The sequence below is a fragment of the Curcuma longa genome, chromosome 2, assembly GCF_044706935.1.
Source record: "Curcuma longa cultivar G26 ecotype Majalengka, Jawa Barat chromosome 2, ITB_CL_G26_1.1, whole genome shotgun sequence".
NCBI classification, from domain to species: Eukaryota; Viridiplantae; Streptophyta; class Magnoliopsida; order Zingiberales; family Zingiberaceae; genus Curcuma; species Curcuma longa.
Window position 1 is genome coordinate 6,018,148 of NC_133862.1, and position 27,839 is coordinate 6,045,986.

Below are 27,839 nucleotides of genomic sequence, written 5' to 3' on the forward strand. Positions count from 1 at the left end.
ATGAAAAAATTATTAATGAGAAAATTTTATTTTTTTTCTCTAATTTGATTTCCTTTCTTTAACATATGCAAATTAAAAGGTCGACCTCGGTGTTCGAATTGATAAAATATCGATTAATTCGATATTCGATCGAATTAATTTAAAAAATTAAAATTTTAAAATATTATAAAAATTGTATCAATTAATTAAATTTATAAATTTACTTATTTAAAAATTATTTTTTATTTTTATTAATTTGATTTAACAGAATAAACTCATAGGCCTAGTCGATTCACTTGGTTGGCTCAACCACTCAATTAGATTGCCCTATTTATTTGACCAATTCTGTATTATTTGCTCCATTCATTCAATTTCCTTTCTCGTTCAAAACAAGGATAAATAATAATCAAGGTCTAATCGAATAAAATTTTTCTGAACTAATCGAATCATTTTCAAATAAAAATTGAATTGAATCGAACCAAATTTTTTAAACTAATCAAATCATTTTCAAATAAAAATCAATCAAATTGAATCGATAAAATATTAATTAATTAAAAAATATCAATTAATTCGGTCAAAAATTAAATTAATCAAAATAATTATTTTTTAAAAATATTATGAAAGATTTATTAATTAGTTAGAAATTTATAAATTTACTATTCATAAATTTATTGATTATTTTTTATTTGGATTAATTCGATTTAATCAAATAAGAAATTTTAAAATAAACCCAATCGAATTAACTAATTTTTTTAAAAAAAAAATTAAAATTCTGAAATAATTGAATCAATTTTTTAAATTCGATCGGTTCGATCGATTTGTTCAATTTAACTAAACTTTTATACATCCCTATTCATAAGTGAAACAAAAGATTAAATACTCATGATCAAAACAAAATATAAGATAAAACTCATTAAGAACATAGCCACTTTACAGCCACAAGAAAAAAAATTATATAACATGATAAAAAAAATCATGATTAATTACATGAAAACAATTATTGCAATTCACATAATTAGACAATTTACATTCTAAGACACATGAAAAACTAGATTTTAAAACCTGCTTAGGACTGCTTTACAATTGTATCTGAACCTAACAATAAGAACTTAAAAGACACAACAACAATAAGTACTCAAACGATAAGAACTTAAACAACAATCAGAAACTAATTTCACTCACATCAATGCCTTCTGAGAATGATAGAGAAAATCCTTCTACAATGTGGGTGGTTTCGAAGTGCGATATGAGGCAGAATCGCAGCTTCAAGTGCAGCTCGGAGATCTCCCTAAGAAAGTGAAGACAAAATTTAGAAGTTCTACTAGAAGAAAGTTGTTAGATAACATAATTTGCAAATTGAATCATGTGTTTTGCTGAAACCTTTGTGCGGTTAAGCGCGGCTTTGATGACATAATTTGCATATTGATCTTGGAGTAGCTCTTCAAACTGGGGCACCAACAGTAACTCTTGTACAATTCCTGCTTGGCCTTCTTCCCCAAAGTGTTCCAGGCATGTCTCCACCACATTACTGCTAAACTTTTGCATCGACAGTGTTATGTAACGTCCCAAAAATTTCGATACCAGTATTGAATTTATGATCGGTGACCTCATCTTCAGGATGTACTGAATCACATAATTGCTGCAACAAAGATGCCAAAGTTAAGGAGTGATTGTGAACTATTATTCATCATCTGATACGAAGCAATTACCAATAGATGAGAGCCATAATTATGTAAAAGAATCAAAATTGAATACTAAAACAATTACCCGAAAGGATCTAATGCAAGGGAGAAGGCATGATCAGCAATTTTCATAACAATGTTTGTTTTGTGTGCTGCACCGGAGTGATCTATGCATCGTTGCAAAAGGCAACATCCATGTGGATGCATCGCCATTCGAACACAATGTCTAGCAGTAGCATTGAAAATAAACTGCAAGAAATACATATAAGCAACCCAAATTGAGTAAGTTTTTTCACCAAAAAGAGAAGAACAAATGAGCATGACTAAGAACTATACCTCAAAGCAAAGAATTTGCAAGTTTGAATCAGAAATCTATCAACTCAAAGTTCATAGCTCACAAACAACAAGATTACATAGAAAGTAAGAGCATGAATGTATACCTCATTGCATGGATGTGGAAGGTATGTCAAGAAACTATGGATCACGCGGTTGCCGTTTGAATCTTTAACAAGCTCAAGAAAGACTGGTTCGAAAGTATCAATTGCCAACCGAAATTGCTGAACGGTCTTGAGTGTCTCAATTAACTTCTGCACCACTCTTGTTCTGAAATCACAAAACAACAGTTGTTATAATTCACAAACAGTTACAGTGCAAAACAAGTGGCCGGTATGAGGATTACCCATGAGGATGCAAGGAGACCCTGAACAGCTGCCTCCGATCGTGGGACAGTATCAAGAGGAAGCTCATCCTGTGTTCTTCGGTGCAGACGTCGAGCAATGTCTTCACAAGTTGATGCGCGACCGGGCTCCTCATAAGCTCGGTGACATGGTTGATGATCCCGAGGTAGACGATGTGAACAATCTGAGGGTTTCCGGCGGTGATCATCCCCAGCAGGATCTGGCATCCCTCCTGGTCTTTGGCGGTGCAGTAAATGCACCTCCTTGCGGCCTCCGAATCGGAATTCATGGGGAGAATAGACGACAGAAGGAGTTCTTGGCTACAGAGGTGCGGTGCGTGGGAAGAATGAATTTGTCTGCTTCGGCCCAGGCGCCCAAACGGAGATCTTGCTTCTATTTCTCTCAAGGATAGAGAGCGAGGATTGTGGGCGAACTCTGCGGCGGCGGTGGCGGCATTGGGCGGATTCAAGAAACCCAAATCCCTACCTCGATGGGCCGATTGCTGCGTCCAGGGCAAATCGAAAGGTCGGCGCTCGAAGCTCGCTCCGCCGTTACCAAGGGGGAGGAGGAAAGGGTCAACAGGCTCACCTCGGTGGGGATTTCGCAATGTCGACAACGACGATTGCGACGAAGTTAACGGCGCCGGCGGCAAAGCTATCCGAGTCATCCTCTGCTCAGGACGTCGGCCCCCGATGACGTTGGAATCGCCGCGTCCGCCGCCGATGTTCATGGCGGTGATCTGCTCGATGAGGGCGTCCTCCTCCTCCCAGAACTGCCTGCCAGCTGCGAGCGGCCGGTAGTAAGGCAGCGACGACAGCAGCGCATCGCCGCCGCTGTGAAGGCGGCCGGCAATGGCGACGCCGGTAGATGAAGGACTCCGATCGTCCTCCATGGGAAAAAATCTCGCAGCGGGTTTAGAACTCTGCAATTTCATATATTTATAGTTTGGATTTTTATTTTTTTTATTAAAATAAATAAATAAATTGTTATTGGACAAAATCAACGAGATAGTTAGTAATTTGAATAAATAATAATAATAAGATTTTGTTACGATTTAGGAATTAGAAAATATTTAAATTACCTTTTAAAATATTGAAAATATAAAGGATAATTCAACTCTTAATAAATAAAATATTTAAGGAAATAAACTAATTAAAAAAATATATAATCAAAGGTTAAAAATATCATATCTCATTTTTAAAAAAAAACAAAGATAAAGATAATGGCGCTAAGATTATTTTTAAAAAAAAATTATTTATTGTTTGAGGATAGCTTTTATAGAGATAAAGATGATGCTGATCAATTTTTGAAAAATATTCATTTTGTATTTTCAAATCAATAATATTCTAAAACCTAAATATAAAAATAACAAATATTATCTTTAGATATCTCTAAGAATAGTTTTGATATTCTACGCGACGGAGAAATATGCGACCCCTGCGCGACACCCGCAACCCTCGCCCGCTGCCGCCGCCGTCGCCACGCCGTCTGGCCACCATCGCATCGGCCAGCGCGATCGACGCGCGACTCACCGGCGCACTGGCTGTCGCCGGATAGTGGCCGGAATCCAACGAATTTGGCCGGAAACCTCCGATTGCGATGCCGAGCCACTTGCGAGCGAATTGCGACCAGTCTCCAACCGTGATTTGACCGGAAACCGGCCGTGATTCGTCGGAATCGTGATGAGCAGTGGCTGCGCCGGATTCCGGCTGAATTGCGGTCGGATTCTGCCCACAATCCAGCCGGAATCCGGCACCTATCGACGCGCCGGTGAGTGGCGCGTCGATCAGGCCCGGTCCGACTGCCGGCGGTGGTCGGACGGTGCGGCGATCGAAAGCGGCGGGGTCGAGGGAGCGACACTGTGCATTCCTACTTTTGGACGGTCAGATTTGCACAATCACACATGATAGACGGTGGATTGGCTGTCGTGCACAGACGGGCACGATGGTGTCGCACAGAATATCAAAACTCTCTCTAAGAAATTAAAATAATCTTGCTCGGATATGAAACCTTCCCAATGAGGTTTTCTAACGTTAAAAAATCTTCGTATTAAAGAACTTGAAATATTCGATTAAAATTTAATCGAATCAAATAAATAAAATTTTTTAATTAATTAAATCGATGAAATTTTTAAATGAAAATTAAATAAATTAAACGGATAAAATATCAATTAATTTATAAAAAAATTAAATTAATTAAAATATTTAAATATTATAGAAAAATTAAAAATTTATAAGTTTATTTACTTAAAAATTTATTGATTGTTTTTTATTTTAATTTATTTGATTTAATTAGAATTATCAATTTGGATTAGGTTCATTGGGTAAGTCGGTCCCCTGAACAATTTAAGCAGGTTGGATTGAAATTTTATCAATCCATTTTAAAGTATATTCAAGTGGATTGATCGCTTAGGTTCGTGATCACGTGGGTTGGCCCGCAACCCACATGGGTCGCCCCGCGATCCACATGGGTTGGCCCACGTGTTGAGAAAATTTATTTTTTTCTTTTAAAATTTTAAATTAAAAGAAAATTTTAATGAATTAGTTGACTTGATCAGTCTATACCGCAATCTAAATTTAAAATCTTCAACTTAATCCGTTTAAACTACAATCCAAATTTAAAATTTTTAATATTTTTTTTACAGGTCCGTTGGTTAGTCCGCCTAATCCGCGACCCGTCTTAATTTAAATTGAGTTGATAATTTTTCAACCCGCCAAGTTGATAGGCTGGCCCGTTCCACCTCACTATAGGATGGATTTCTAATGAATTAACCCATTCTATTATGAGTTGATCCGTTTGACAACTCTAGATTTAATCAAATAAGAAATTTTAAAATCAAAATCAAACCAAATTAATCGATCTAATTAATTTTTTAAAGAAACAAATAAAATTTTAAAATAATCAAATTAAAATTTTAAATTGGATCAATCAAATCAATTTACTAGGTTTAATTGTACTCTTCAGCACTCCTACACCAAAATGTATATATACAAATTATTTTTTTTTTTTGTCCCCGGGACAATGATGCAACGGTAGGACATTCGGATTGTGATCCAAGAACCCGCGGTTCGATTCCCAATTATATTTGCAAGAATTTTCTTCCAAATGAGAAACGCAATCAAAGGATGACGGACATCTGGATTGGCTGCCGTATGCGCTTCCCGATTCGGTGGGAAACTTCTGTGGGACTGGGTTGACCACCCTCAGAGATTGAGTCCATGAGACTGACTGGGATTTATCATATATACAAATTAATTTATAAAATCTAATTTGTTATTTTAAAATTATTAAACTGACGAATATTTTTATAACACAACAATTTTTAAGTACTTTAGATTAGAAAAACTATTTTATTTTATTTTTTATAAAAAGTTTTCTTTTCTTTTTTATTTTATTTTCCAAAGTTTTGGTTAATTAAAAAAAACATAATGGAGTATAAAATTACAGAAAAGTCTCCTATAAATCGGGAGTTTGTGATTTGTCTGCCAAGGGCGGCGCCGGCAGATGGCAGATCGTCCGTTGACCGTTCTCCATGTTAAAAATGTTCAGGGGGTTTCGAATTCTTCAATTCCATATTTATAGTTTGGATTTTTATTTATTTTTTGTTAAAATAAATAAATAAATTCTTATTTGACAAAATCAGCAAGATAATTATCAATTTGAATAAATAATAATAAAATTTTGCTACGATTTAGGAACTAGAAAATATTTAAATTGCCTTTTAAAATATTTATTTGTAAAATATATTATTTAGTAGAATAAGTAATTTAAATATATATATATATATATATATATATATATATATATATATATTACAAATGAATAAAAGAATTTGGAAAATATAAAGGAATAAACTAATTTTTAAAAATATATATAATCGAAAGTTAAAAATATTCATCTCTTATTTTTTAAAAAAACAAAGATAAAGATAATGCTGCTAAAATTATTTTCTATTTATTATTTGAGGATAGCTTTAATAGAGATAAAGATGATGCTACTAAAATGATCAATTTCTGAAAAAAATATTTATTTTATATTTTAAAATCAATAATATTCTAAGACCTAAATATAAAAATAACAAATATTATCTTTAAATATCTCTAAAAAATTAAAATAATCTTGCTCGCATGTGAAACCGTCCAAATGAAGTTTTTTAACATTCAAAAATTTAGATACTAAAAAGCTCCGTGCCTCACCATCACAAATATTCAATTAAAATCAAATCAAATTAAATTAATTAAAATTATATTTTTAAACTAATCTAACCAATAAAATTTTTAAATAAAAAATCAAACAACTGAAACGATAAATTATTAATTATTTTATTTAAAAATCAAATTAATTAAATTCTTTAAATATTATAAGAGGTTTACCTATTAATTAGAAATTTATAAGTAATTTATTTAGAATTTACTGACTATTCTTTTATTTTGATTTATCTGGATAAAAAATTTTAAAATTAAAATTGAATCGAATTAACCATATAATTCATATTTTTAGAGAAAAAAATTAAAATTTTAAAATAATTAAATTGAATTTTTAAATTTGATTTATTCAATTAATTTATTAGATTTAATCAAATTTTTAGTCACTCCTATATCAAAATGCATGTGTACAAATTAATTTACCTCCGGAACATAGTTGAGTTGGTTACGACAGAATAAATTTGTTGAAGTGGACAAAAGTTAAATTTTGACGAAGCTGAGGTAATGTCTTCCTTCGTCGTGGCCAACTGCAATTTCTCGATTTACCTCTCCATATATGGTCATGGAATCGACTGTATAAGACTGATAGAGTCCACCTTTTACTACAGTGAAACTTGTGCAAATTAATTTATAAAATATAATTTATTATTTTAAAATTATTAAACTGATGAATATTTTTAATAATTCATCAATTTTTAAGTACTTTAAATTAGAAAACCTATTTTATTTTATTTTACTTTTATAAAAAGTTTTCTTTTGTTTTTATTTCATTTTCCAAAGTTTTCGTTAATTAAAAAAAAACAAAAATGGAGTGCAAAATTACTCCTACAAAGCTCGAGTTCGTGATTCGTCCTCTTCTTTATTTATTCCCCCCTCCCCGCTTCTTCGGTTGCTTCACCACTCTCTGTCGTCCTCCTCCTGCTCCACCCTCGCCGTCCACATGGTCGTACGGAAGCGGCCGCGACACTCTATGCCGCGGACCACCAGCATGGCCGAGTTCGGCCCCTCCCACGCCTCCGCACAGCTCCACCCCTCCGATCGTCTCGCCCAGCAGCAACCCAACAACCGCGGGGCAGCGGCGGCGGCGGAGGAAGGGCAGAGGAGGAACACCGGTGTACCCTTGGCGACAGAAACGGCGCCCTTCTTAATGGCATGCGGCCTCTGCAGGCGCCGCCTCGGCCCCGGCCGCGACACGTTCATGTACAGGTATTTCGATCTCGCGCAAGGTCGCCCCAAAATTCGATTTTTGGAGAGCTATGATATTTTCTCAAAGTTCCTTATTAAACCTACTGCCCTTCTTCATTTTGTTTGTTTGGTTCTTTCACATCACAATGAAGAAGTGTTTCATGTTTGTTATTACATAAATCTCGTTGTTCTTCAATCTGCATCACTACCCCTGAATTCTCCCTCTACTTTATTCCATAGACGATGTTATGAGATACTTCCTACGATTTCACTTCATGCCTCAGAATTTCAGGTTGATACATATGTTACTAAAATCTTCTACTAATTGTTCCATGAATTAATGCCTTCCTAGTTCTTTCCTTACCAAGAAAGCAGATCTTTATATTGTTTTGACTTCATATAAACTTTGATTTCCTTACTAAAATTTCTGTTTTTTAGGTTCTTTGCTTGGTCTGATATATTCATGTGTTTGTTTGGAAGGGGTGATATCGCATTCTGCAGCCTAGAGTGCCGGCAACAGCATATAAATCAGGTCGAGAAGAGAGACAAATGCTCGCTAACATGCACGAAGGACACTCCCCAAGCTCCTAGTGGTTCTGGAGATTCAGAGAACTGTGGAACTGCTGCTGCTGCTTAAATTTCGAACAACTATTATGGTTATACACTGTAAGTTGTAAGCCAAAGTAGGTAGTTGTAGTTGTTGTGTTATTCTACGGTTTCGGTATCAACTACACTATGATGCATTACGGTATCAACTACACTATGATGCATTATTACTAAGATTGTGCTTTGGAAGGAGAACATATCCTATCAATATGATGCTAAAGTAACTAGTGTCTACCATTTGTTTTGCCCCCCTTTTCTTTTCTTTTCTAATACTGTGTGCTTGATCCTATTTAGTAGTTTTGGATATCTTAAAATTGTGAATTAATCCCCTTTTTGGGATTCTTATTCTTAACAAACATTTTTGATCCGTGAATGTGAAGTTGTAGTTCTAACCATTGGAGAATTGATTTCATAATAGTTGAACAAGTAAACAAGAAAAAGAAAAGAAAAACACCAGTAGCAACGCTTGTTCATTGGTTTGCTAGAATTGTAAGAATGCACATGGTTAGATTTCTTCTTGTTCCCAGCATGCTCAAATTCTTCATGTCGGGATCATCGCATAAAATTAGCTTCCCAATTGTGGCGGCGGTACATCGTGCTCGTGCCAAGCTCCAGATTTATGATTACTTCATGAAATAGTTTTGACCAGAATTAAATTTTGTAAGCAACAACATCATGTTACAAGAAAAAAATATAATAAAAATATTATCATCTTGGAGCAAGATATAAAGGATAGAAAGTGTTAGAGGAAAACCAAAAATCTATCTAACATAATTAAAATGATTTAACCAATATGAATATTACAGTTTGAATAAGGTTTAATGGAGAGTTAAGATCCATATAATTCACACAGTGACTGACTCGGCTTGATGATGAGGACAATGGTGATCAGGTTTGATTTTCATTTCCTTTGTTTATGGTTGGCACTAGCATTCCATGCCAACCATAATTTGAATGAGAGAATGTTGACAGAGAGAACCTTTTAAGCACAATTTGCTAAGAAGGTTGTCGAAAAAGTCTCGCTAATTTAACTTCAAAAGATGCATTAAGAGAAGCCTAACTTTTGGACTCTCATGATCTTATTTCTGGAAACGAATTTCTGCAATGGTTCAAGTCTATGAAGCCACTGAACTGGTGCGAGTATAAAAATCTAAAGCAACATTGTTCTAATGAATACATTCATGTTCCTTTGTTGACTAATGTGTGTTACACTCTGCATTATCCACTCTCCTTTTTGCGAGTGATATGGCACAAACAGAAAGTCTCTCATGTCTTTTCCCGATCATGCTTCAGACCACAACATGGGAAACAAGGGGAAGGCATTAATCCCCTCTGGTGATGTCTTAGCCGAAAGGCGGACAGTAGGAATCGGATGGTGGGTATAGTGTCAACTTGAGTGTGGAAGTATCAGAACAAGTGGCAAACCGAAATCAGTATTCATGTTGAGGTTTTAGTTACTTGAGGCAATGAAATCTAAATAAATGCAGGCATTCACAACCAAAACTTTATGACCAAAAGTTCACTCCACTAGTTCATCACCCTTGACACAAGAAACAGGAAGAGTACCAAAAAGCTTTCATGATGCTTTCACTACTTTTTCCCAGTTCCAACCTTAATTGGATACCTTGACCACAACAGTGGAACACTATTATTTTGAGCATTCAAAAGCTTTTACTAGATTCTAGTCCTTCCATTACTTTATTTCTGTTCCAATTATACATGCACACTACATTACAAGTCAGCCAATTGCCTCTTTATGACTCAATCTTTTTCTAATGGCAAGTGGTTAATGTTTAATGCTTCATGCTGAGCATGATTTGTTTAAAATAGGGAGCATCATTCAAAGAAGTGAAAGGTGAAGTAAGCAGGCAGTAAATGATAGGCTTGTAGTAAGATTTGTGATTAAGGATAATCTGGATGATGACTAAGCTTATGGTTGTTTTTGCATCACTAAACACATTCATGCATCACTTTTGAACAATTCCTGTTTTTATTGGAGAGCTTGACTACAGCAGTTCAATACCTCTATTGCTTACTTTTTTGCCTCCAATTAGCTTTCACTGGTCTAAACTTTGATCACAAGTGTGAAGGTAAAATAATAATAGTAAAACTATTGTTTAGGAGGTAAAATGAAGTTTCTTATTCTGTTCTAGTATTCCTATGCTTGTGAAGGAGATAAATTCATGGAGTACTGATTTTTTTTTTTTTTGTGGAATGATAAATATGATGATTCAGAGACTTCCTTCCATGTTACCCTAGTGACAACTTTTTTACTTGGTGTTGGTTCCAATTATATTGGATAGCTTGAGCATTATTTTATGTCTCAGAAAAGCTGCTTTCACTGGATTCTATGCCTTTTATTGTATGTTGCAATGCAGAGTAGGACAAGCAATACTGAACATGACTTGATGATTCAATATGATCTGCTTGAACCAAAGTGTAATAAGTAGAGACAAAAGTTAAAAGTGATGTGATAGAATCTAAATATTATAAAAGAATAACAGATACCAACTTGAAAAATAAAAAGGAAAGATAATGGCGAGTTTGCTATGAATAAAAATAAATAAATAAAGGGGACAGAAAAGAAAGCAATGAGAGGAAAATTGTGAGGCACGAGAGTGACTGTGATAATTAAGACAAGTCAAGAAATTTACTTGTTCGTTTATAAATAATATTGGAAAGTCAAATGTAAATTTAAAATAATAACACTAAAGACCTATACCGAAGATATAACAAATCCGACCTTAGCTCAGTTGGTAGAGCGGAGGACTGTAGTGTGCACAGATATCCTTAGGTCGCTGGTTCGAATCCGGCAGGTCGGAATATATATATTTTTATTTTTCCCCCTATTTTGAAATTAAAACATAAAGTGCCAAAAATAAATAAAATAAATTGTTGAACAATGCTTTTGCTATTTTTTTATTTTTATTTTTTTAAAAAAATGCATCAAACTTAATAAGAAATTTGGTTCGTGGGGTCTAACAAATTTCAAATGGGTCACCACTATAGAGTAACTAATAAATTTCAGATGTTAGCTCAATCGACACCGTTAAAAGTTACAAAAACAACTTATATCATGAATCGATTAGTCGAGTAAATACTCGGATGAAGATCACCTTGGAGATTTAGATTGATTAGTTCTTGATATTAAGTAGGGCCATAAATAAATCAAGTCAAGTCAAATTTTATGACTCAATTTGTTTGATAAGATAATCGAAGTCAAACTAAATTAAGTTTAAAATAAATTAAAATTTTAAAATAATTATTTAAGTTTATCTTGATATATTTTTATAAGCTTGAATTTAATTCATTTAGATATTATTAAATTTTAAATTCAAATTTATAATTTATAATTTTAAATTATTTAAAATATTATTTTTGATTAATTATTGAACTTCATTTCAAATTTTCTTTCTTAATTTAACATTAATTTAACATGTTAATAAAAATTTTATTAATGAACCTGATTCACAAATATTATTTAAAAATATTAACAAACTAAATATATATATATTCAAATTTATTTATTTTATTTAACGACTTGTTCAAATTTATTTATTTAATTAATCTGATATGTATTGAATAAATTCTTACCAAATTCAACATATAAATAAGTTCTTATCAAATTCAATATTAAATTTGTTCACGAATGATCGATTCATGTATAACCCTAACATTAAATAAGATGTGGTCCAACGTATCATCCACGCGGGAGCCAATGGTGTGCCCAATGTCATACTAGATCAGTTACGGCTAGCTTTGCTTGAAACCTATCTCAAGGTTATTACTACTAGCTTTGATAGTTTTGGCAATTGGAGCAACAAGATTTCTACTAAAGCTTAAAGTGCCTAAATTTCCTTTTTACTAGTGGAGCATACATCTTCAAGTGCATTGAAGACTGAATCATCATAGTGCTTGTAGAGAAAATTTTTCAACAATGCTCAGAAAGAAATCTAAAGTAGATTGGCAAAGAATTTGTATGAATATTAATACCTGATCTATTATAACCCTTTTTAATATATATATAAAGACAGATTTTGCTACATGAACTTAAGGTGGAAGTGATTTGCTATGTCAAATTTGAGAGAACTGAATTATAAAAAGTGATGCTAAAGATCCATCATTTATCTCATTTAGTTGATACCAGAAGTATTTGCCATCCTAGCATTTTCTAAGAGGGCAAGAGACGAAGCACCTTGCCGCATCAACTTCGTCGTCCTTTGCTGTCTCCAGCCAGGACGGCAGATCTTGTTTGCCTATAGGATCAACTTCCCTTCAGGAGATGAGTCGATACCTCAAAAAAAACATAAAGGTTACTTTTCTTTGATGTGGTAATAATCATAAGGAAAGGAAAGTGAAACAAAAAAAAAAACTGATAGTTAACAAAATTTCAGAATTTTCCAAGAACACAGAGTATGCTATTCGAACATAGATGTTCACGTTGCTTGGGCAGCCCAAAGCAAGTCAAACATGTTTCAGACACAAGTTGGCAGGTACCATTTGCTACTCTTACAGTTGAGCAGCAATTCAGGATCTTTCCGATAGAGAATTTTCAAACACAAACCATAGAGTTCAATTAAAGATCATTTGCAACTTCAGAATTTAGAAAATCATCAAAGAGAGAAATTTCATAAGCAAAATGAAGCGACAAGCGCATAATTGCTTACCAGCCATAATTCAGGGTCTCTACATTTAGTTATTCTAACTGAGAAAAGTGATAGTGCATTTGTTAATAACCTCATGGTTGTCTGTGCAAATCAGTACTATTTAAAAAGACTGGAATGTCTATGAAAGAGAGAATATATAGAAAGGGTTTCTCGACAAAAATTGACAAAACTTCAATTACTAGTAACCAAAAATACTAAAGCATTGCAAAGGCATAGACGTCTATTAAACCAAATGAGAAATTATGAGGGTAGTCTATGTCATGAATCCTTAAATCTTCACACGTTTTAACCCTACTGATTCAACTTGTTGATTGAGAGAAAAATTAAATGACAACCTAAAAAAGTTCAAATTACCATTGCTGAAGATCGAATGACAATGCTTACAGCAAACATATGGCTTTAAAATAAAGAATTCAAATGGTAAGATACACGCAATAAGAAAGTAAGCCGTCAGATCCCCTTCACTCAACGACAACCATTAAACAAATATACATAGTTGATTTCAATCCAAAAACAAACATTGAACTGATGTAATAAACATTTTTGTCAAAGATGTTACATAACCAAGAAAAGGGAAATCCCATCATGAACAATTATACAGCATAAACCACAAGTGACACTCACCACAAGTTCGCAAGATATTAGACTGACAACTGCTTTCAGTTCATTGGAATGGATGTTGATACCGGAACTGATGTATTGAATCACCTTTGACAAGGTTTTAAGTTTGTACCAACTGTTTTGAGATTGGGACATCACTAATTATATTCTTTCGGATGATTTTCTAAACTCCTAAAGTTGGAAATGATCTTAAGTTGATTATTTTCTTTGGATAACGATAGTGATTCAATAAATTCACAAGAATACAGTTTACATTACTCATTTACTCTTATTGTCCGGAGGGGCTATTGTCAGTTTATAGAAATCATTACTACTACAACTTTCCATCAGTATTTCTTCTAGTAAGGTTTGAGAATGACTTTTTGAATTTGAATGGGAGGAACAAGATGGAAATTTTCCTTCACCAGGCTCTTCAAAAGACTGTTTCTAACATCTGAACTATTTTATTGTTCATCATACTTTCCTTAGGTAAATGACTTAGTTTAAGTATACAAATTCATACCATCCTAGATGATTACCCTCAATATATCCAATGACTACCAAACTTAATATAATAACTAGTGTGGAAATATATTTAGACAACCCCTTAACCCTACATGATCCTGGAACCCACTTCCAGAGGTACAAATTTTGTACTTGTGTGGGTTGGATTCCAGGTTTCAGATGAAAATATGGGGACAAAACAACTGCATTTTATTAATAACTAAACAAATACTATTACATCTTAAACAGAAAATCTACAAGTTGAAATTTTTAAAAGAAACTGACTGGAAAGGCCCTATTTCAATTAAACAAAGTATACTTAAAATTTAAACAACAAATCATAATACAATATCAAGCAATCAGAAAACACTAAAGTCCAGCTTGAGTCCAGTCAGGTCAAGTTCACACTAAAGTTCAATTTCTATGTCCTCCCTCATGTATCTCAGTTCTTGTCAAAATGTAGACAGTAAGATCATGAAAAAAGACTACCTTAGTTATCAGGGTATGTAGCCGACATGTACTTTAGTTCCACATAACTAAAAAGTCTTGCTTGTGTGTAGCTAAAGTAACAATTTCAAACATGTAATCATGAATCTTCTGCCTTAAATACTATGGAACAAATTCACCAAATTGATGGCAATAAATGCAAAAATACACCACAAAAATACAAAATCTTCTAAGAAAAGGAGCATTTGTTAAAAATTATGGTGTTTAAATAAATTTTCAGGAAATACTACCTCACCATTATCATTTTAGAGTTGGCTCTAGGTTAAAAAATTTATGATAGTAGCTATCTCTTAGAGAGCAAAAAAGCATGTCAGTGATCAATGGTATGCCATTGTAAATAAAACAAACAGGAATAGCGATCACAAAATAGAATGGTCATAAAAAATTATTAAGGTGCATATCTATCCTGCAGTATGCTATTCTATTGCTAAATGCATTGCAAAGGAGGCAAAAGAGGGGTGAAAAAATATTTTAGCAGGATGCACTAAAATGAAGTAAAACAAGCATGATAATTTAATCAATATTGCAAGAGATAAACCTTACAGCATAATGATGTAGAAGAAGAATGTTGGGCATCACAGCGGTCTCTTGATTAGTGTACATGGTCAAAAGGTCAGAACAGACATGCCTCACTGTGAACCTATGATTTTCAGAAATAGGACCAAGAAGGGGCTAGAAGGCAATGCTGTAATAAGGATCAAATGACAGAAATTAAAGACGTGTTAGAAAGACACTACCAATAACCTATGTGCTTAAAAGAGCAATATAAATCATTCACAAGTCAAGTAAACAGCACATCTGAAAATACATGTGTTTGCAGCAGCAGCATGGCACCTCTGTTAGCACTCTACTCCATTATTGTCAGATCCGAAGACATCAAATTCTGAAAGGATGCAAAAGCATAAAATGTAATAGCAGTGACATTATATGCAAATATCACATCTCAGAGATGTCGGGAGCTTATAAATTCCAAATCGAGCAATTTCTGACATCAACAAATCCCAATAAGCAATCCACAATAGAATGGCCCTCTAAGCAACATCGACTATTTACGGCCATTCAATTTTTAGAAATTGTTAACAAATATCAATCTCCAAACAAAAACAGCTGCTGAAGCCCAGAAATTGAAACTGATAATCAATAACTACGAGGGTAAAGTACAAACAACATTGTCCAATGTAAAAAACAGAGCTACGGAGTTCCAGGGAAGAATACCAAAACAGACATCAAAAATCCATACAGCGGTAAACATGAAAAATTAGATCAAGTAGTTCCAGTATTTGAACAACTGTTGCATTGGAAGCCTTTCACGATACCCAGCGCCAACAGAGATTGAAAATCCATTTGATCTTTAAATGATACAGATAACCACGACCTCAGAATGGAACTAGAAAACAGGGAAACAGCAATTAGCAAGGAAATCAAACATGATATACAGAAGACCAATATTTTAGACATATAATTTCATAAATACAAGTAAATCCATATCATTTATACCTAAAATTGTCCATATCCACCCATTGATCCAGTCGATCGCCTTGACATTGGAGTTGCCCCTGTTGGGTAAGAGCTGCCACCTCCAGGTGCTTGTTGAGCGACAGACTGACTGCTCTGATGATAGCCTGGAGGACCCTGAAACCCTGGAGGCCCTTGAAATCCTGGTGAACCTTGAAAGCCTGCAGCTCCCTGGAAACCTGCAGATCCCTGATACCCAGAATTTACAACCCCATAATTTGGCACCTGAGCCATCTGAGGTAAAGTGGGTGTCGTCGACTGGCTCCCTGTTGCACCAAAAGCAGATGCAAAAGCAGGGTTCAAAGAAGTAAGCACGGTAGGTGTGATTCCAAAAGCGGCTGGATTCTGCCCAGCAGCTGTCAGTAGAGCAAGCATTGCAGCATTTGATTGCATAGCCTGCCCAAATGCTTGTGCCCCGCCCATGCCAAGAAGACCCTGCCCCATCATTGCAGCTTGTTGTGCTAACCCGGTGTCTGATACAGGCATCGTATAACCAGGACCGCTCAGAGTTCCTGTACTTGGTGCTACATTGAGTGGAGCTGCTGCATTATGATATTGTGCCCCCTTACTTCTGTCATTAGCTCTCTCACATTGAAGAAGTATTCCCTCAAAATTCTTGTTTGGCTCTTCGAGGGCTCTCATGGCGCCCTCCACCGTCTTATAGACAAACAAAGCGTAGCCTTTGGGCCTCCCTGTATGCCGATCAAAGCCAATAGGACCCTCCTCAATCTCACCATACTGGGAGAAAAAGGCAAGAAGGCGGCCACCGTCGACGTCACAATTAACGTTTCCTACGTAGATCTTTCTCGCGACGTTATCCTGATAACTGGCAGCACTAGGGCCAGTGTTAGAGTTCGGGTGGTTCTGAGAAGAATTTTGGGGATTGGGCGCGGGGCCAGAAGATGCGAGTTGGCAGGAGGCCATGCGGCCGTCAATTAGCTTCTGCGGGCGGCGGAGGGCGCGGCGGGCGGAGCTCCGGTGACGGAAGAGAACAAAACCATATCCCTTGGATCGGCCACTGGCCTTGTCAAAGATGACGCGGCATTCATCAATGTCTCCGTAGCGGGTAAACGCGGAGCGAAGGCCCTCGGCGGTGGTTTCCCAGTCGAGCCCGTGGACGAAGAGCTTGCGGTGCGAGGGATCTAAGTCAGCGGTGCGAAGGATCTCGGCCAGGGTAGCGCCATCGGATGCCGCAGCGAAGCATAGAAGGGTAACGAGCTGGTCCCGGGAGAACGGTTCCAGAAGCTTACCCACTTCGTCATCATCGCCGTCGGCATCCTCGTCGTCCGAAGCGAGAGCAGGGGTGTAGAGAACGGGCGGCGGAAGGGGATCCGAGGCGGCGGAGAGGAGCTCGCCCTCTTGGTCGACCTTGCGCTTCTTGGTAGCCATGGAAGACGGCTCCGGAGACGACGAGGGTTTTGCCCTTCTATTTTTAGGTGCGATCGAGTATATAAGGCGGAGTACCAACTGGCAATTTCAGAAAGGTCCAACTGAGCCGGGATAGTTTTATTTGAGCCGGCGGTCGGCCCGGCCCAATAAAATCGGTTATTCTAGTAGTCTCATCTTGGCCACTTCAGGCATTTCGTTTCGACCAATCTCGTTTTGGGCACTTCAGGTGTCTTGTCTCAACTAGTTTTATCTCAGCCACCTTAGATGTCTCATCTCGATCACTCCACCTTGCTCTGTCTCATTCGGGGTCTTGTCCTCATGCCTTCGACGTACAAATATTTTACATAGCTTGTCAAAAGAGAATGCGAATATTCTTACAAATAAGCAGCAGTTTGAGGACGAACAAGTAGTTGCAAGGTTGCTAGATCCAGTTCTCTTAGATACTCTTTTTCTCTACACGTAAGGCCGAAGGGAATACGAGGTTGCCAGACTCGGTCCCTTCAGATATCTTTCTTTTTACACATAAGGTCAATCGGAAATAGTTATTGAATGTGATCCCCTTTTGCCAGTAGATATAAAGGCTCTATCCTATCCAATGTAGAGAGGCCAAGAGCAAACTATAAAAGGTCCGACCCATTACCATATTCGAGGTTTACTTTCGGGAGCTCTATTAGCATTGTCTTCTTTCTATCATCTCTTTCAGAACTTTAACTTAAGCGTTAAAGTGACTTGCCGGGACTCCCTGCACCAGTCTAATATCTTCTTTGAAGTGTAGGGCTGACCAAGCGGGTGGGTCGGACGGGTTCGTGCGATTTTCCCACCCGACCCACCATTGGCGGGTTAATAAATTTTAAACGCAACTCGATTTTTTTTTCGCATCAAATTCGGCGGGTCGCGGGTGGCGGGTGCCGGCGAGCGGGCGGATTGGCGGGTTATCGAATGTAAAAAAATGATTTTTACGGATGATAATTGATATAATAAGCGTCTACAAAAGAGTCTAAAATACAATCCACAGTTTTATAACTAATCAACAATGTTCATACCAAAATAGGAAGCATCTCATGGCCACACAAAAAACAAGGATAATTCATAATTCAACATATATGAGCATGGAAACCATGGGTTTAAGAAACAGCAACACAAGGGCATGTAACTAATCAATATTTTGTAACACTAGATGAAGAATAATAGAATATACAAGAAAGTAAGTTTCAACAAAAAAAAAAAAAACAAACAAGTTGCATAATAGCAGAAGCAAAACACAGATAATGGCATTGGAAGTAGAATAAAAGTGATGATAATGATAATTGATATTTAATACAAAACAAACAGCAGTAAAATAAAAATTATTGTTAACCAAACCAAGCAAAAATCTAACAAAATCGGAATTTGGAAGTGAAGAGCTTGGATGAATCGAATCAATGTTTTGTTCCAGGAGAAGAGTTAGAGAAAATACCCGAAATTCCACACAACTAGTGAAAAGTTGAAACTTGAAACTAAAGAGTGAAAATTACATACTTGAAACCCTTGATTCTTGACTCCTGAAGTTTGAAAGTTGGGAGAGAGGAAAGTGCCGAAGTGTGAGAATGGGTTTGCTGCTGAAAACTCCTCTTTTTTGTCCTTATCTATTATTAAACAAATCATTTTTAATATATGTATACATATATTTTATTATTTGTATATAAATAGGCGGGCGGGTCGGGTTTAGTCGGATTTTAAAATTAAAACCCGAAACCCGCCCGTGTACAAGCGGGTTTGTCAATTTTCTATCCATTTTTATTTTTAATTTTTTTTAAACCTGCGGGTTGGCGGGTTCCGGATGCGGGTGGCGGGCGGGTTTAGCGGGCCGGGCGGGTACTGCTCACCCCTACTGAAGTGTGTTTCAAGTTCAGATCATCTCCTGCACCCTAGTTCATCCGAGAGGTCGCCTGCATCGAATTATTTATTGACTGATGACTTTACCATCAGCGGTACTTAACTAGAACACCATGGAAATTAATTCATATTTATTATCCTAAATTATTATTGTTACCGTGTTTCTTATAGATAATTTCTTGTCAGCATGTTAGATTCCGTGATAAAAAAATCATTAAAAAAAACTGGATCGATTAGATTATCATTAGACAAAATGATTGTGTTGTGATTCATAGTTTTAATAATGAATCGATAGTGAATGTCAATTGTCGAATTGTCGGTCTTATCTTGATAATCTGCGAAAAAAATATGAAATTAAAAACAAAAATAATTTATTTAATTTATTTCGCTTTTTCCAATGTTTATCGGATCCCAATAGTTTTGGATTATTAGGAATTATCGATATCCATCCGTACGTTACAGAGGAGCAGAGTTATATATTAAATATAACGGCGTTACGAGGGCGATAAAGAGCCGGATCGATTCCGATTCGCTATCGCGATAAATACGATGGCCGCGGCTGCGGTGGCCACTGCATCGCTGCTCGCAGCATCTCGTCTCTCCCACGCCGCTTCTTCCTCCTCCTCCTCCTTCTTCGCTTGCCCTCGCCGTTGCCCCGACGCGATCCTCTGCTTCGTACGGCTGCAACGCCGCTCCTCACCTGACGTCTTCCGTCGCCCGTTCTGTCGTATGGGTCACTCCGCCGCCGCTGCCGCTGCCGCCACGAGCGCGAGTCTCGGGCTGACCAAGCCCAACGCCGTGGAGATCCCTCAGGTATTCCCTTTCTTTCTGGATCCCTTTCCATGGTATTGCAATCTGTCGGATTTTTATCTCGTTGCCCTACGGTTTTGGGTTGCTGACTGGAGTCGGGAATGAAAGATAGCCTTTGAACTTTAAAGTTTATTCATTCCTCCATACAGATCTTTAGAGTTTGTCGATGATACACCTTTGTCTTGTCTTATGAATTGTGTCTTTGATCGTTTCCATTTTACTCAAAGGTACAATTTTTTTATGTCCGATCGAATGGATCGTGTTTCCGTATGTTATTGATTTGTAGAGCCACTTCTGGACTAATTGACAATGATAAGTGCATCTTAAGATGATCGACTTTTTTTTTTTTTCTTTATTGAACTTTGAAAAAGGTTAGCTTTTGGTATGGTTGACAGCCAGACAAACACCATAAATTAGTAGCGAGTAAGGGCTTCTTGATAAAGCTTTTAACTTTCTTCCTATGTGATATGAAAAGGTTAATTTGAGCATCCATGATCTATCTACGAAGTCATCATGGACTGGTCTGTAACTATTTTTGTTGTTCTGCGGTGGGTTTTGGCAACTCGTGAATTGTTGTTGTTGTTATTATTATTATTATTATTACTTTTAAAAAATAATTAAAAGCAACCTTTTTCTTCCCTGAGAATGATATCGCTCTTGGTGTTGCCCTATAAACAACTTCGAGTCATCTGGGATTGAGTTTTAACTTTCATGTTGATCACTCATCCGCATATGTGTTTATTGTAATTTTCTTTTCTTTTTCATCCTGTAGGATGATCTAAGACATTTTGTTGTTGCATCTTTGATTCGCATTCCAGTTATAGCTTTTTGATACTGAAGAATGAAGATGCTAAACATAATTGTGGTTTCCTGTGTTTTTGACTAAAGAGTTGTCAAAAATACTACTTTATGTAATTGTATAAAGATACCACTTTATATAATTGTGGTTTCCAGTGTTTTTCAGTGTCATTCTAACCATAGATACGTTTGAAATTTTTTTCTGAAGCTAATATGGAAGTATACAGAGTATTCATTCTTGGAATTAGCTGTTAGAAAACACACGTCCATTATTTTGTATCATTGCTCTGGTAACTGATGTTAGTTTGACAGAATATCTTCTTGGTTCATGGACCAAATTATTGTGGTGATCATTTAGTGGCCTTTACTTAATTTTGTTATGGCCTTAAGGCACATTTGACATCAAATGTCTTATGTCCATTAAGGGCATTGCATAAAATGTTGCTTTCCAATTTTTTCATCAAATTGCTTATAGACGCACATATTTTACATTTAGTTCCAGAGTCATTTATCTCATGAAATTGTAATGGTAACTTTGTATAAATTTGAACATAAAGCTTGTGGCAATCTTATCCTAATAAGTTGATTGTTTGTCTAATTGACATTTTCCATCTTACTTTCCAATTATTTGTAGATTGTATTTGCTGCCAAGGAGGTTGATTCTGTAGAATGGAAAGGAGACATACTTACGGTGGCTGTATCTGAGAATGATATGAAAAAAGATCAAGATTCCAAATTTGTGAATTTAGTCTTGAAGAAACTGGATGAGAAGCTTGGTGGTCTTTTGACAGAAGCTTCAGCGGAGGAAGATTTCAGTGGAAAGTCTGGCCAATCTACAGTTCTCAGGCTACCTGGGTTGGGTTTCAAAAGGATAGGCTTACTTGGGCTTGGATCTTCCTCATCCAAAGTATCTGCTTATAGAGGCATTGGGGAAGCTGTTGCAGCAGTTGCAAAGGCTGCACAAGCAAGTAATGCTGCTGTGTGTCTTGCGTCATCAGATGGGCTGTCAGAAGAATCAAAAGTAATAGCTGCTTCAGCTATTGCATCAGGTTGGTTTTTTAATACCATTTCTTTTCATGGACTAATATATCCTTTGAAATACATCTAACAGTGGAAAAAGGTGCCTATTTTCCAAGATATATTTGAAGCTAGGATAGCTTGATTGAATATTGTTTCTTAAATTCCCCTTGTTGTGCTTTGTAGGAACTGTGCTTGGAGTGTTCGAAGACAACAGATTTAAGTCAGAATCCAAGAAGCCATTGCTTAAAACAGTGGACATCATTGGTTTTGGTTCTGGATCAGAGTTGGACCAGAAACTAAAGTATGCAACTGATGTCTGCTCTGGAGTGATTTTTGGTAAAGAGCTTGTAAATGCACCTGCAAATGTGCTAACTCCTGGTAAGTGAGAAAGGATACTGAAAAATGTTTCTTGTGATTCATATTTTCAACCTTACCAATTCTCACTTTTATATTGCATATGAAATGTGTTGCGATTCTTTTAGTAACTTCTTACGCTGTCAGGTGTAATGGCTGAAGAGGCTTCAAAGATTGCTGCATTATATAGTGATGTTCTTACTGCAACGATATTAGATGTTGAACAATGCAAAGAATTGAAGATGGGATCATATTTAGGTGTTGCTGCTGCTTCTTCTAACCCTCCTCATTTTATCCACTTATGCTATAAGCCTCCTAGTGGTGATGTAAAGAGAAAATTGGCAATTGTTGGGAAGGGTTTGACGTTTGACAGGTATAACCATAATCATCTGTAAGAAATTGTTTACATAGAGACATAGGATGTAGCCATCATCTGTAAGAAATTCTTTTATTTTTTAAACAAAAAATGCAGTGGCCTTTTCTTTCAATTATTTTGTTGATCTACCTGTGTTCTTGCGTAAATGCTAACCTCTCATCATATTGTTTATCATTGTATTTTGATCATGATTATGTCTATTTATGCTACTTCAGTTAAGGAATTTTCTCAAACTAGTTGTTTTTGACCAGCATGCATCGTGCTAAAAATTATGCAAATAATGGCATTCATTAAACGAATAAAGTTCTCTTTAATGCTGTTTTTGTTTCTCCAGTGGTGGTTACAACATCAAGACTGGACCAGGCTGTTCAATTGAGCTCATGAAATTTGATATGGGAGGTGCTGCAGCTACTCTTGGTACAGCTAAAGCCTTGGGGCAAATTAAACCTCCAGGTGTAGAGGTAAGTTTATTAACTTTGGTGACAAGAAAACGGTCTACAAACATGCCATGCGTTTCCAATTTTTTGTTCAGACCTGAGTTTTTTTTGTGTGTGTGTGATTTTACAGGTTCATTTTATTGTGGCTGCTTGTGAAAATATGATTAGTGGCACGGGCATGAGACCAGGTGATATTGTCACTGCTTCTAATGGGAAGACTATTGAGGTATAGTTTTTTCCCTTTAAAGTTCAGATATATTTGGATATTTATGCATAGGGATCAATTAATTCCATCTAATTTTGTTGATAGTCATCCCAATGATTTTTGTAGCTTAATTTGAAGTTTCTTCCATTTTGTTTTCTGCTTGTTATTGCTTTTTCAGATTACAGTTTGGCTATGAGAGATTTTCTCTTTACTTTGATTTCTCCTGAGCATCTTTAGGGGCTATAAGAACTAGCTTCCAGCTGCATCAGTTTGAAAGCCATTCAAATCGGAAGTTTTTGCTATCTTTCAATTACTGTTTAGTCTTGTTCCAGCTCATGTCTTTTCTGAAACTTAACTGTCTAAATCTGTTGCATGAGTATTTACTGGATGATGACCTTGTCTAGAATTTCTTCACTTTTTATTGGACTCTTCAAGGGATAACATGATCTCAATCAATGCTATCATACCATTACAACAGGCATCGAAGATTCTCTGATCTATTTTTCAACTGTTTTTTTTAAAACCTTAAGTTTTAGGATACAATTTGGGTACTCTCATCTGGTTTCTAAGTGTCATTGTCCTTTTGTTATTTTAAAACTTAACCGTTATATTCCTTTATAGTTCAAGTTGGTCTTCTTTGTCAATTCCATGAATTGGTTCTATTTTGTCAGCTTCTTTTACAAGTAGTTTTGCTGTAATTATGGATCTCATTCTCACTACTAGCTATTTTTACTTGGCATTTTGGAGATCTGAGGGACGATAGTTATCGTTCGTAAGTTGAAAGGAATATTCTGTGCCATAAATTTCTTGTCATAAAATTCAGTTCATTTCACTATGAAGATCTTACGGAACTTCGGTAATTATATGAAATTTGAATTTCTTCTTTCTTTTCCAGGTCAACAACACTGATGCAGAAGGGCGGCTCACGCTTGCGGATGCTTTGATTTATGCTTGTAACCAAGGCATCGAAAAGGTCTGATAGTATCACATTATACTAGTTTACATGCTCCATCCCTTTACCTCTTTGTTAAGATTTTCGATGTACTTATGCTGATTGTCTTCTTCCCCAAACTCAATTATTTAGCCGCCTAAGTAACTTTCGGAGATGAGAATGATATCAAACCGAGTTAAAACCTTAGATTATCCAACTTAAATTTGTATGGATCTAGACCTTTGGAGAGTGTTTGCTATAGATAAGTTACTTATTGGAAGATTATGACTATGTTATAATACAGTGTTTTAGACACCGTAAAATTCGTTATGACGAATCAAATCCTTGACTATGAATGAACTTATACATGCTTTAACCTAGAAAGGGTGCGATAAAAGCAATGCAGCAGATGATGATAGAAAGTAGGTTATGTTTCTTGAGGTCTGGAGACATGATTCCTCTTATCGCGTAACCGGTTTATGCAGGTTGTTGATCTAGCAACACTAACTGGTGCCTGTGTAGTGGCCCTTGGACCCAGCATTGCCGGTAAGGAGGCTCGATAATCTTGAACCATGCAATTTGTCTCTGAAATTGTTTCCTTGATTGATTGTGGCTGCTCTTCTTCACAGGGTTCTTCTCTCCCAGCGACGACCTGGCCAAGGAGATTGATGCTGCGGCTGAGGCTACGGGAGAGAAGTTTTGGAGGATGCCTTTGGAGGAAAGCTATTGGGAGTCGATGAAATCCGGCGTCGCCGACATGCTGAACACTGGAGGTCGCCAAGGTGGCGCTATAACTGCTGCTTTGTTCCTGAAACAGGTCTGATGCTTCATGATTCTAAACACCAATTCTGCATTCTTTCTTTTGAAGGAAACAGTTTTAGAGCCAATGATTCTAAACTAAACCCCCTTTTTTGTCTTGCAGTTTGTCGACGAGAAGGTTCAGTGGCTTCACATCGACATGGCTGGACCCGTGTGGAACGATAAGAAACGCACAGCGACTGGATTCGGTGTGTCTACTTTGGTCGAATGGGTTCTGAAGAACTCTCAATAAGCATGCTGACAAAACAAAGGAATGGTACTCAAAGAAAGAGCAAGAGATACTTTCTATCCTCTTCTTGATCAATAATGTATCGTTCTCGCTTGCTTTTGTGCTGATCTTCACGACTCGCTTTGTGTAGTAGTCGAACAAAACTTTCTTTCTTATGAATTATGATCGTCGGTCGGTCTCATATTCGGATTTCAACAAGATTTCAAAATCGTTGATTTTAAACAAGTGTCTTTGTTAAAAAAATGCGCGGGAAAAATTTGAATTTTTTGAAACATAAAATGGCGGTTTGGAGTTCGACGCATGGATGCATTTGTTTTGGCGGAGGATGCAGCAATCAAGGATCAGCTCTTTCTTCAAGCCCTCGACGACTTCCTCTTCCCTCGATCGGCGGCGCAAAGATGGAGGAGAAGCGGAATCGAAGGCGTCGGCCTCCAGGATCCTCAACAAGAAGAGGAGTTACGCGCAGTACCATCTCGAATTAGGGCAGTCGGACTTCCTCCTCCGCTCCTGCTCCGTCTGTGGGATGATGTACGCCTGCGGGGACGAGTCGGATGAGAAGTTCCACAGGGATTTCCACAAGAAATACTACGAAGGAATCCAATTTAAGGTCAATCCGACTGCATCGATCTATTCCCTATCCGCTTTTTGTTCCTTGTTTTCTAGCTTATGTAATTTTGATCCGCAGGGCTGGCGCGACGAGAGAGTTGTCTCGAGGTCTAGTGGAGACGATTACCGCATTCTGTTGGTGGTCGATGGTGATCCTCCATCACACAGGCGCAAGGTTGCTGGAACAAAGCTTGTTCGTTTAATCTTGTTGTTTCTAGTGCTGGAAAAGTGTTTGATGAAATGACTGAGAAATTGGAAATGCATCTTCTAGAATTTGATCATGAAAAAAATTGGCTTTGTAATTCTATTGCTTCGATGAAAGCTGACACACATCCGTGATCGCAGGTTAAGGAGGTGCTTGAAATCATGGAGAAGGAACTTGGGTTCAGTGATGCTCAGCTTCTGAATAAGCAATGCAAAGTGAGTAACTAGTCTTTAAATAGAGAGTAATCATGTCTGTGACTGCATTGCTCTAACTTTATCTTATCGGAAAATGCAGGTTTATCTGTTTATTTCGAGTTACAGGGTTGTCGGTTGCCTAGTTGCTGAATCGATAAGAATGGGTCATAGAGTTATAGAAAATTCTGCATCACGCAAACATACTGACCATAATAACACAAATTCAGATAAAATGCATCAAAATTTAGAAAGAAAAGGTCCAATTTTGCAATTTGGAGGGATTAGTTTCAAGAGAGAGGTCATCAAGAGAAGTGATGGCAAGAACAAGGCGAGCATTGATGAATGCGAGACTGGAGCTGTTCTTTGTGAGGAAGAATCTGTTCCTGCTCTTTGTGGCTTTAGGGGCATCTGGATTGTACCATCCCAGAGAAGGAAGCGGATTGCCTCGCGACTACTGGATGCTGCAAGGTAATAGCTGCTTAGAATGACTGTAAAACTGTTATCTTCATCCAACATATACTATGATATTACTCTGTTTGGCATCTAGTTGAGAATTGTTGTTGCAAGTTGCAAATACTTGGTTGACAATGCATTTATTATGTTCTTGTGTTCATAATCATTTCGACCTCAATTATACTTGTACTTCAGTGAATTCTTCTTATATTTGTGACTTTTTTCAGGCAAAGTTTTTCCCCCGGTCGAATATTGGAACACTCACAGTGTGCCTTTTCTCCTCCAACCTCTTCTGGGAGAGCACTAGCATCCAGATATTGTAGTGGCACTGCTTACCTAATCTATAGGGAAGAAGATGTGTGAGGTAAAACATATATCATTCAAATCTCTTAAATATCAGGAAGTTTTTCAATTGCTTCAAGGTTTCTTTAGTTTTTCAGGATACCTCTAAGGTTTCATTATTGTAAAAATACCTCTCAGGCTTCCATTGTCACGCCGTGTCCCCTCTTTATTGACAGCTAAAAGAGAGGCTAAGTGACCGGGCCTGGTTTGAGAAGCCAAGAGGGAGAAAGAGTGCTTGTTCATCTTGTTGTGTTAACTTCAGCATGAGAGTTTGATTGTGAATGTTCTCTGTCACTTTGCTTGAGCCTTTACTAATCTTGCTTCCTTCAAAAACTACACCCCATTAGTGTTCTTCAGTAGTGAAAATTGTTGTTTTCCAGCATTGTTCATCTTATATTTATCAGTGTGTTCAGTTCATCTGTGATCAGCAATGCTCAATTTCTTCAGTGTTCCATTATTTACACACGCAAAATGTTTATTTCGAGGACAAGAATTGATATAGTTTTAGATCCAACAAGCTAGTTTAAGAATGAGCTTATTCTGTGCAAAATTCATGAAAAGCTTAACAAGCTTATTGCCAATCAAAATTGCTCAATAAACATATTAAAGAATTGAGTTTGAATGGATTAAAGCCACTTAATTGCTCAAAAAACATTTCAATTGCAAAGT

The 27,839-nt window shown here is 36.6% G+C and overlaps 5 protein-coding genes and 1 non-coding gene across 6 annotated transcripts; 4 read left to right on the plus strand and 2 right to left on the minus strand.

Annotated features, from left to right (window-relative positions):
* Positions 1–1,162: 1,162 nt before the first annotated feature.
* Positions 1,163–1,874, minus strand: LOC141820090 (putative pumilio homolog 8, chloroplastic). The gene is made up of 3 exons (XM_074707376.1): positions 1,747–1,874; positions 1,360–1,618; positions 1,163–1,267 (listed from the first exon to the last, which is right to left on the minus strand). The coding sequence occupies exons 1-3, from the start codon at positions 1,872–1,874 to the stop codon at positions 1,163–1,165; spliced, it is 492 nt and encodes a 163-aa protein (XP_074563477.1).
* Positions 1,875–7,449: 5,575 nt separating this feature from the next.
* On the plus strand, positions 7,450–8,545 carry LOC141815426 (FCS-Like Zinc finger 5-like). Its single transcript, XM_074703377.1, has 2 exons — positions 7,450–7,749; positions 8,209–8,545. The coding sequence occupies exons 1-2, from the start codon at positions 7,484–7,486 to the stop codon at positions 8,363–8,365; spliced, it is 423 nt and encodes a 140-aa protein (XP_074559478.1). The 5' UTR covers positions 7,450–7,483; the 3' UTR covers positions 8,366–8,545.
* Positions 8,546–11,072: 2,527 nt separating this feature from the next.
* On the plus strand, positions 11,073–11,156 carry TRNAY-GUA (transfer RNA tyrosine (anticodon GUA)). The gene is given in 2 exon segments: positions 11,073–11,109; positions 11,121–11,156. It is a non-coding gene; the product is annotated as a tRNA-Tyr (tRNA).
* A 4,570-nt stretch (positions 11,157–15,726) lies between these two features.
* On the minus strand, positions 15,727–17,527 carry LOC141821377 (UBP1-associated protein 2A-like). The gene is made up of 2 exons (XM_074708801.1): positions 16,110–17,527; positions 15,727–15,999 (listed from the first exon to the last, which is right to left on the minus strand). The coding sequence occupies exon 1, from the start codon at positions 17,514–17,516 to the stop codon at positions 16,110–16,112; it is 1,407 nt and encodes a 468-aa protein (XP_074564902.1). The 5' UTR covers positions 17,517–17,527; the 3' UTR covers positions 15,727–15,999.
* A 2,387-nt stretch (positions 17,528–19,914) lies between these two features.
* Positions 19,915–25,551, plus strand: LOC141821063 (leucine aminopeptidase 1-like). Its single transcript, XM_074708426.1, has 10 exons — positions 19,915–20,204; positions 21,634–22,048; positions 22,203–22,397; positions 22,521–22,746; positions 23,084–23,210; positions 23,317–23,412; positions 24,287–24,364; positions 24,808–24,868; positions 24,952–25,139; positions 25,245–25,551. Exons 1-10 carry the CDS (start codon positions 19,941–19,943, stop codon positions 25,371–25,373), a joined length of 1,779 nt encoding a protein of 592 aa, XP_074564527.1. The 5' UTR covers positions 19,915–19,940; the 3' UTR covers positions 25,374–25,551.
* A 74-nt stretch (positions 25,552–25,625) lies between these two features.
* On the plus strand, positions 25,626–27,521 carry LOC141821064 (protein CHROMOSOME TRANSMISSION FIDELITY 7-like). The gene is made up of 6 exons (XM_074708427.1): positions 25,626–25,977; positions 26,056–26,151; positions 26,322–26,396; positions 26,476–26,843; positions 27,056–27,192; positions 27,309–27,521. Exons 1-5 carry the CDS (start codon positions 25,675–25,677, stop codon positions 27,189–27,191), a joined length of 978 nt encoding a protein of 325 aa, XP_074564528.1. The 5' UTR covers positions 25,626–25,674; the 3' UTR covers position 27,192; positions 27,309–27,521.
* Positions 27,522–27,839: the final 318 nt, after the last annotated feature.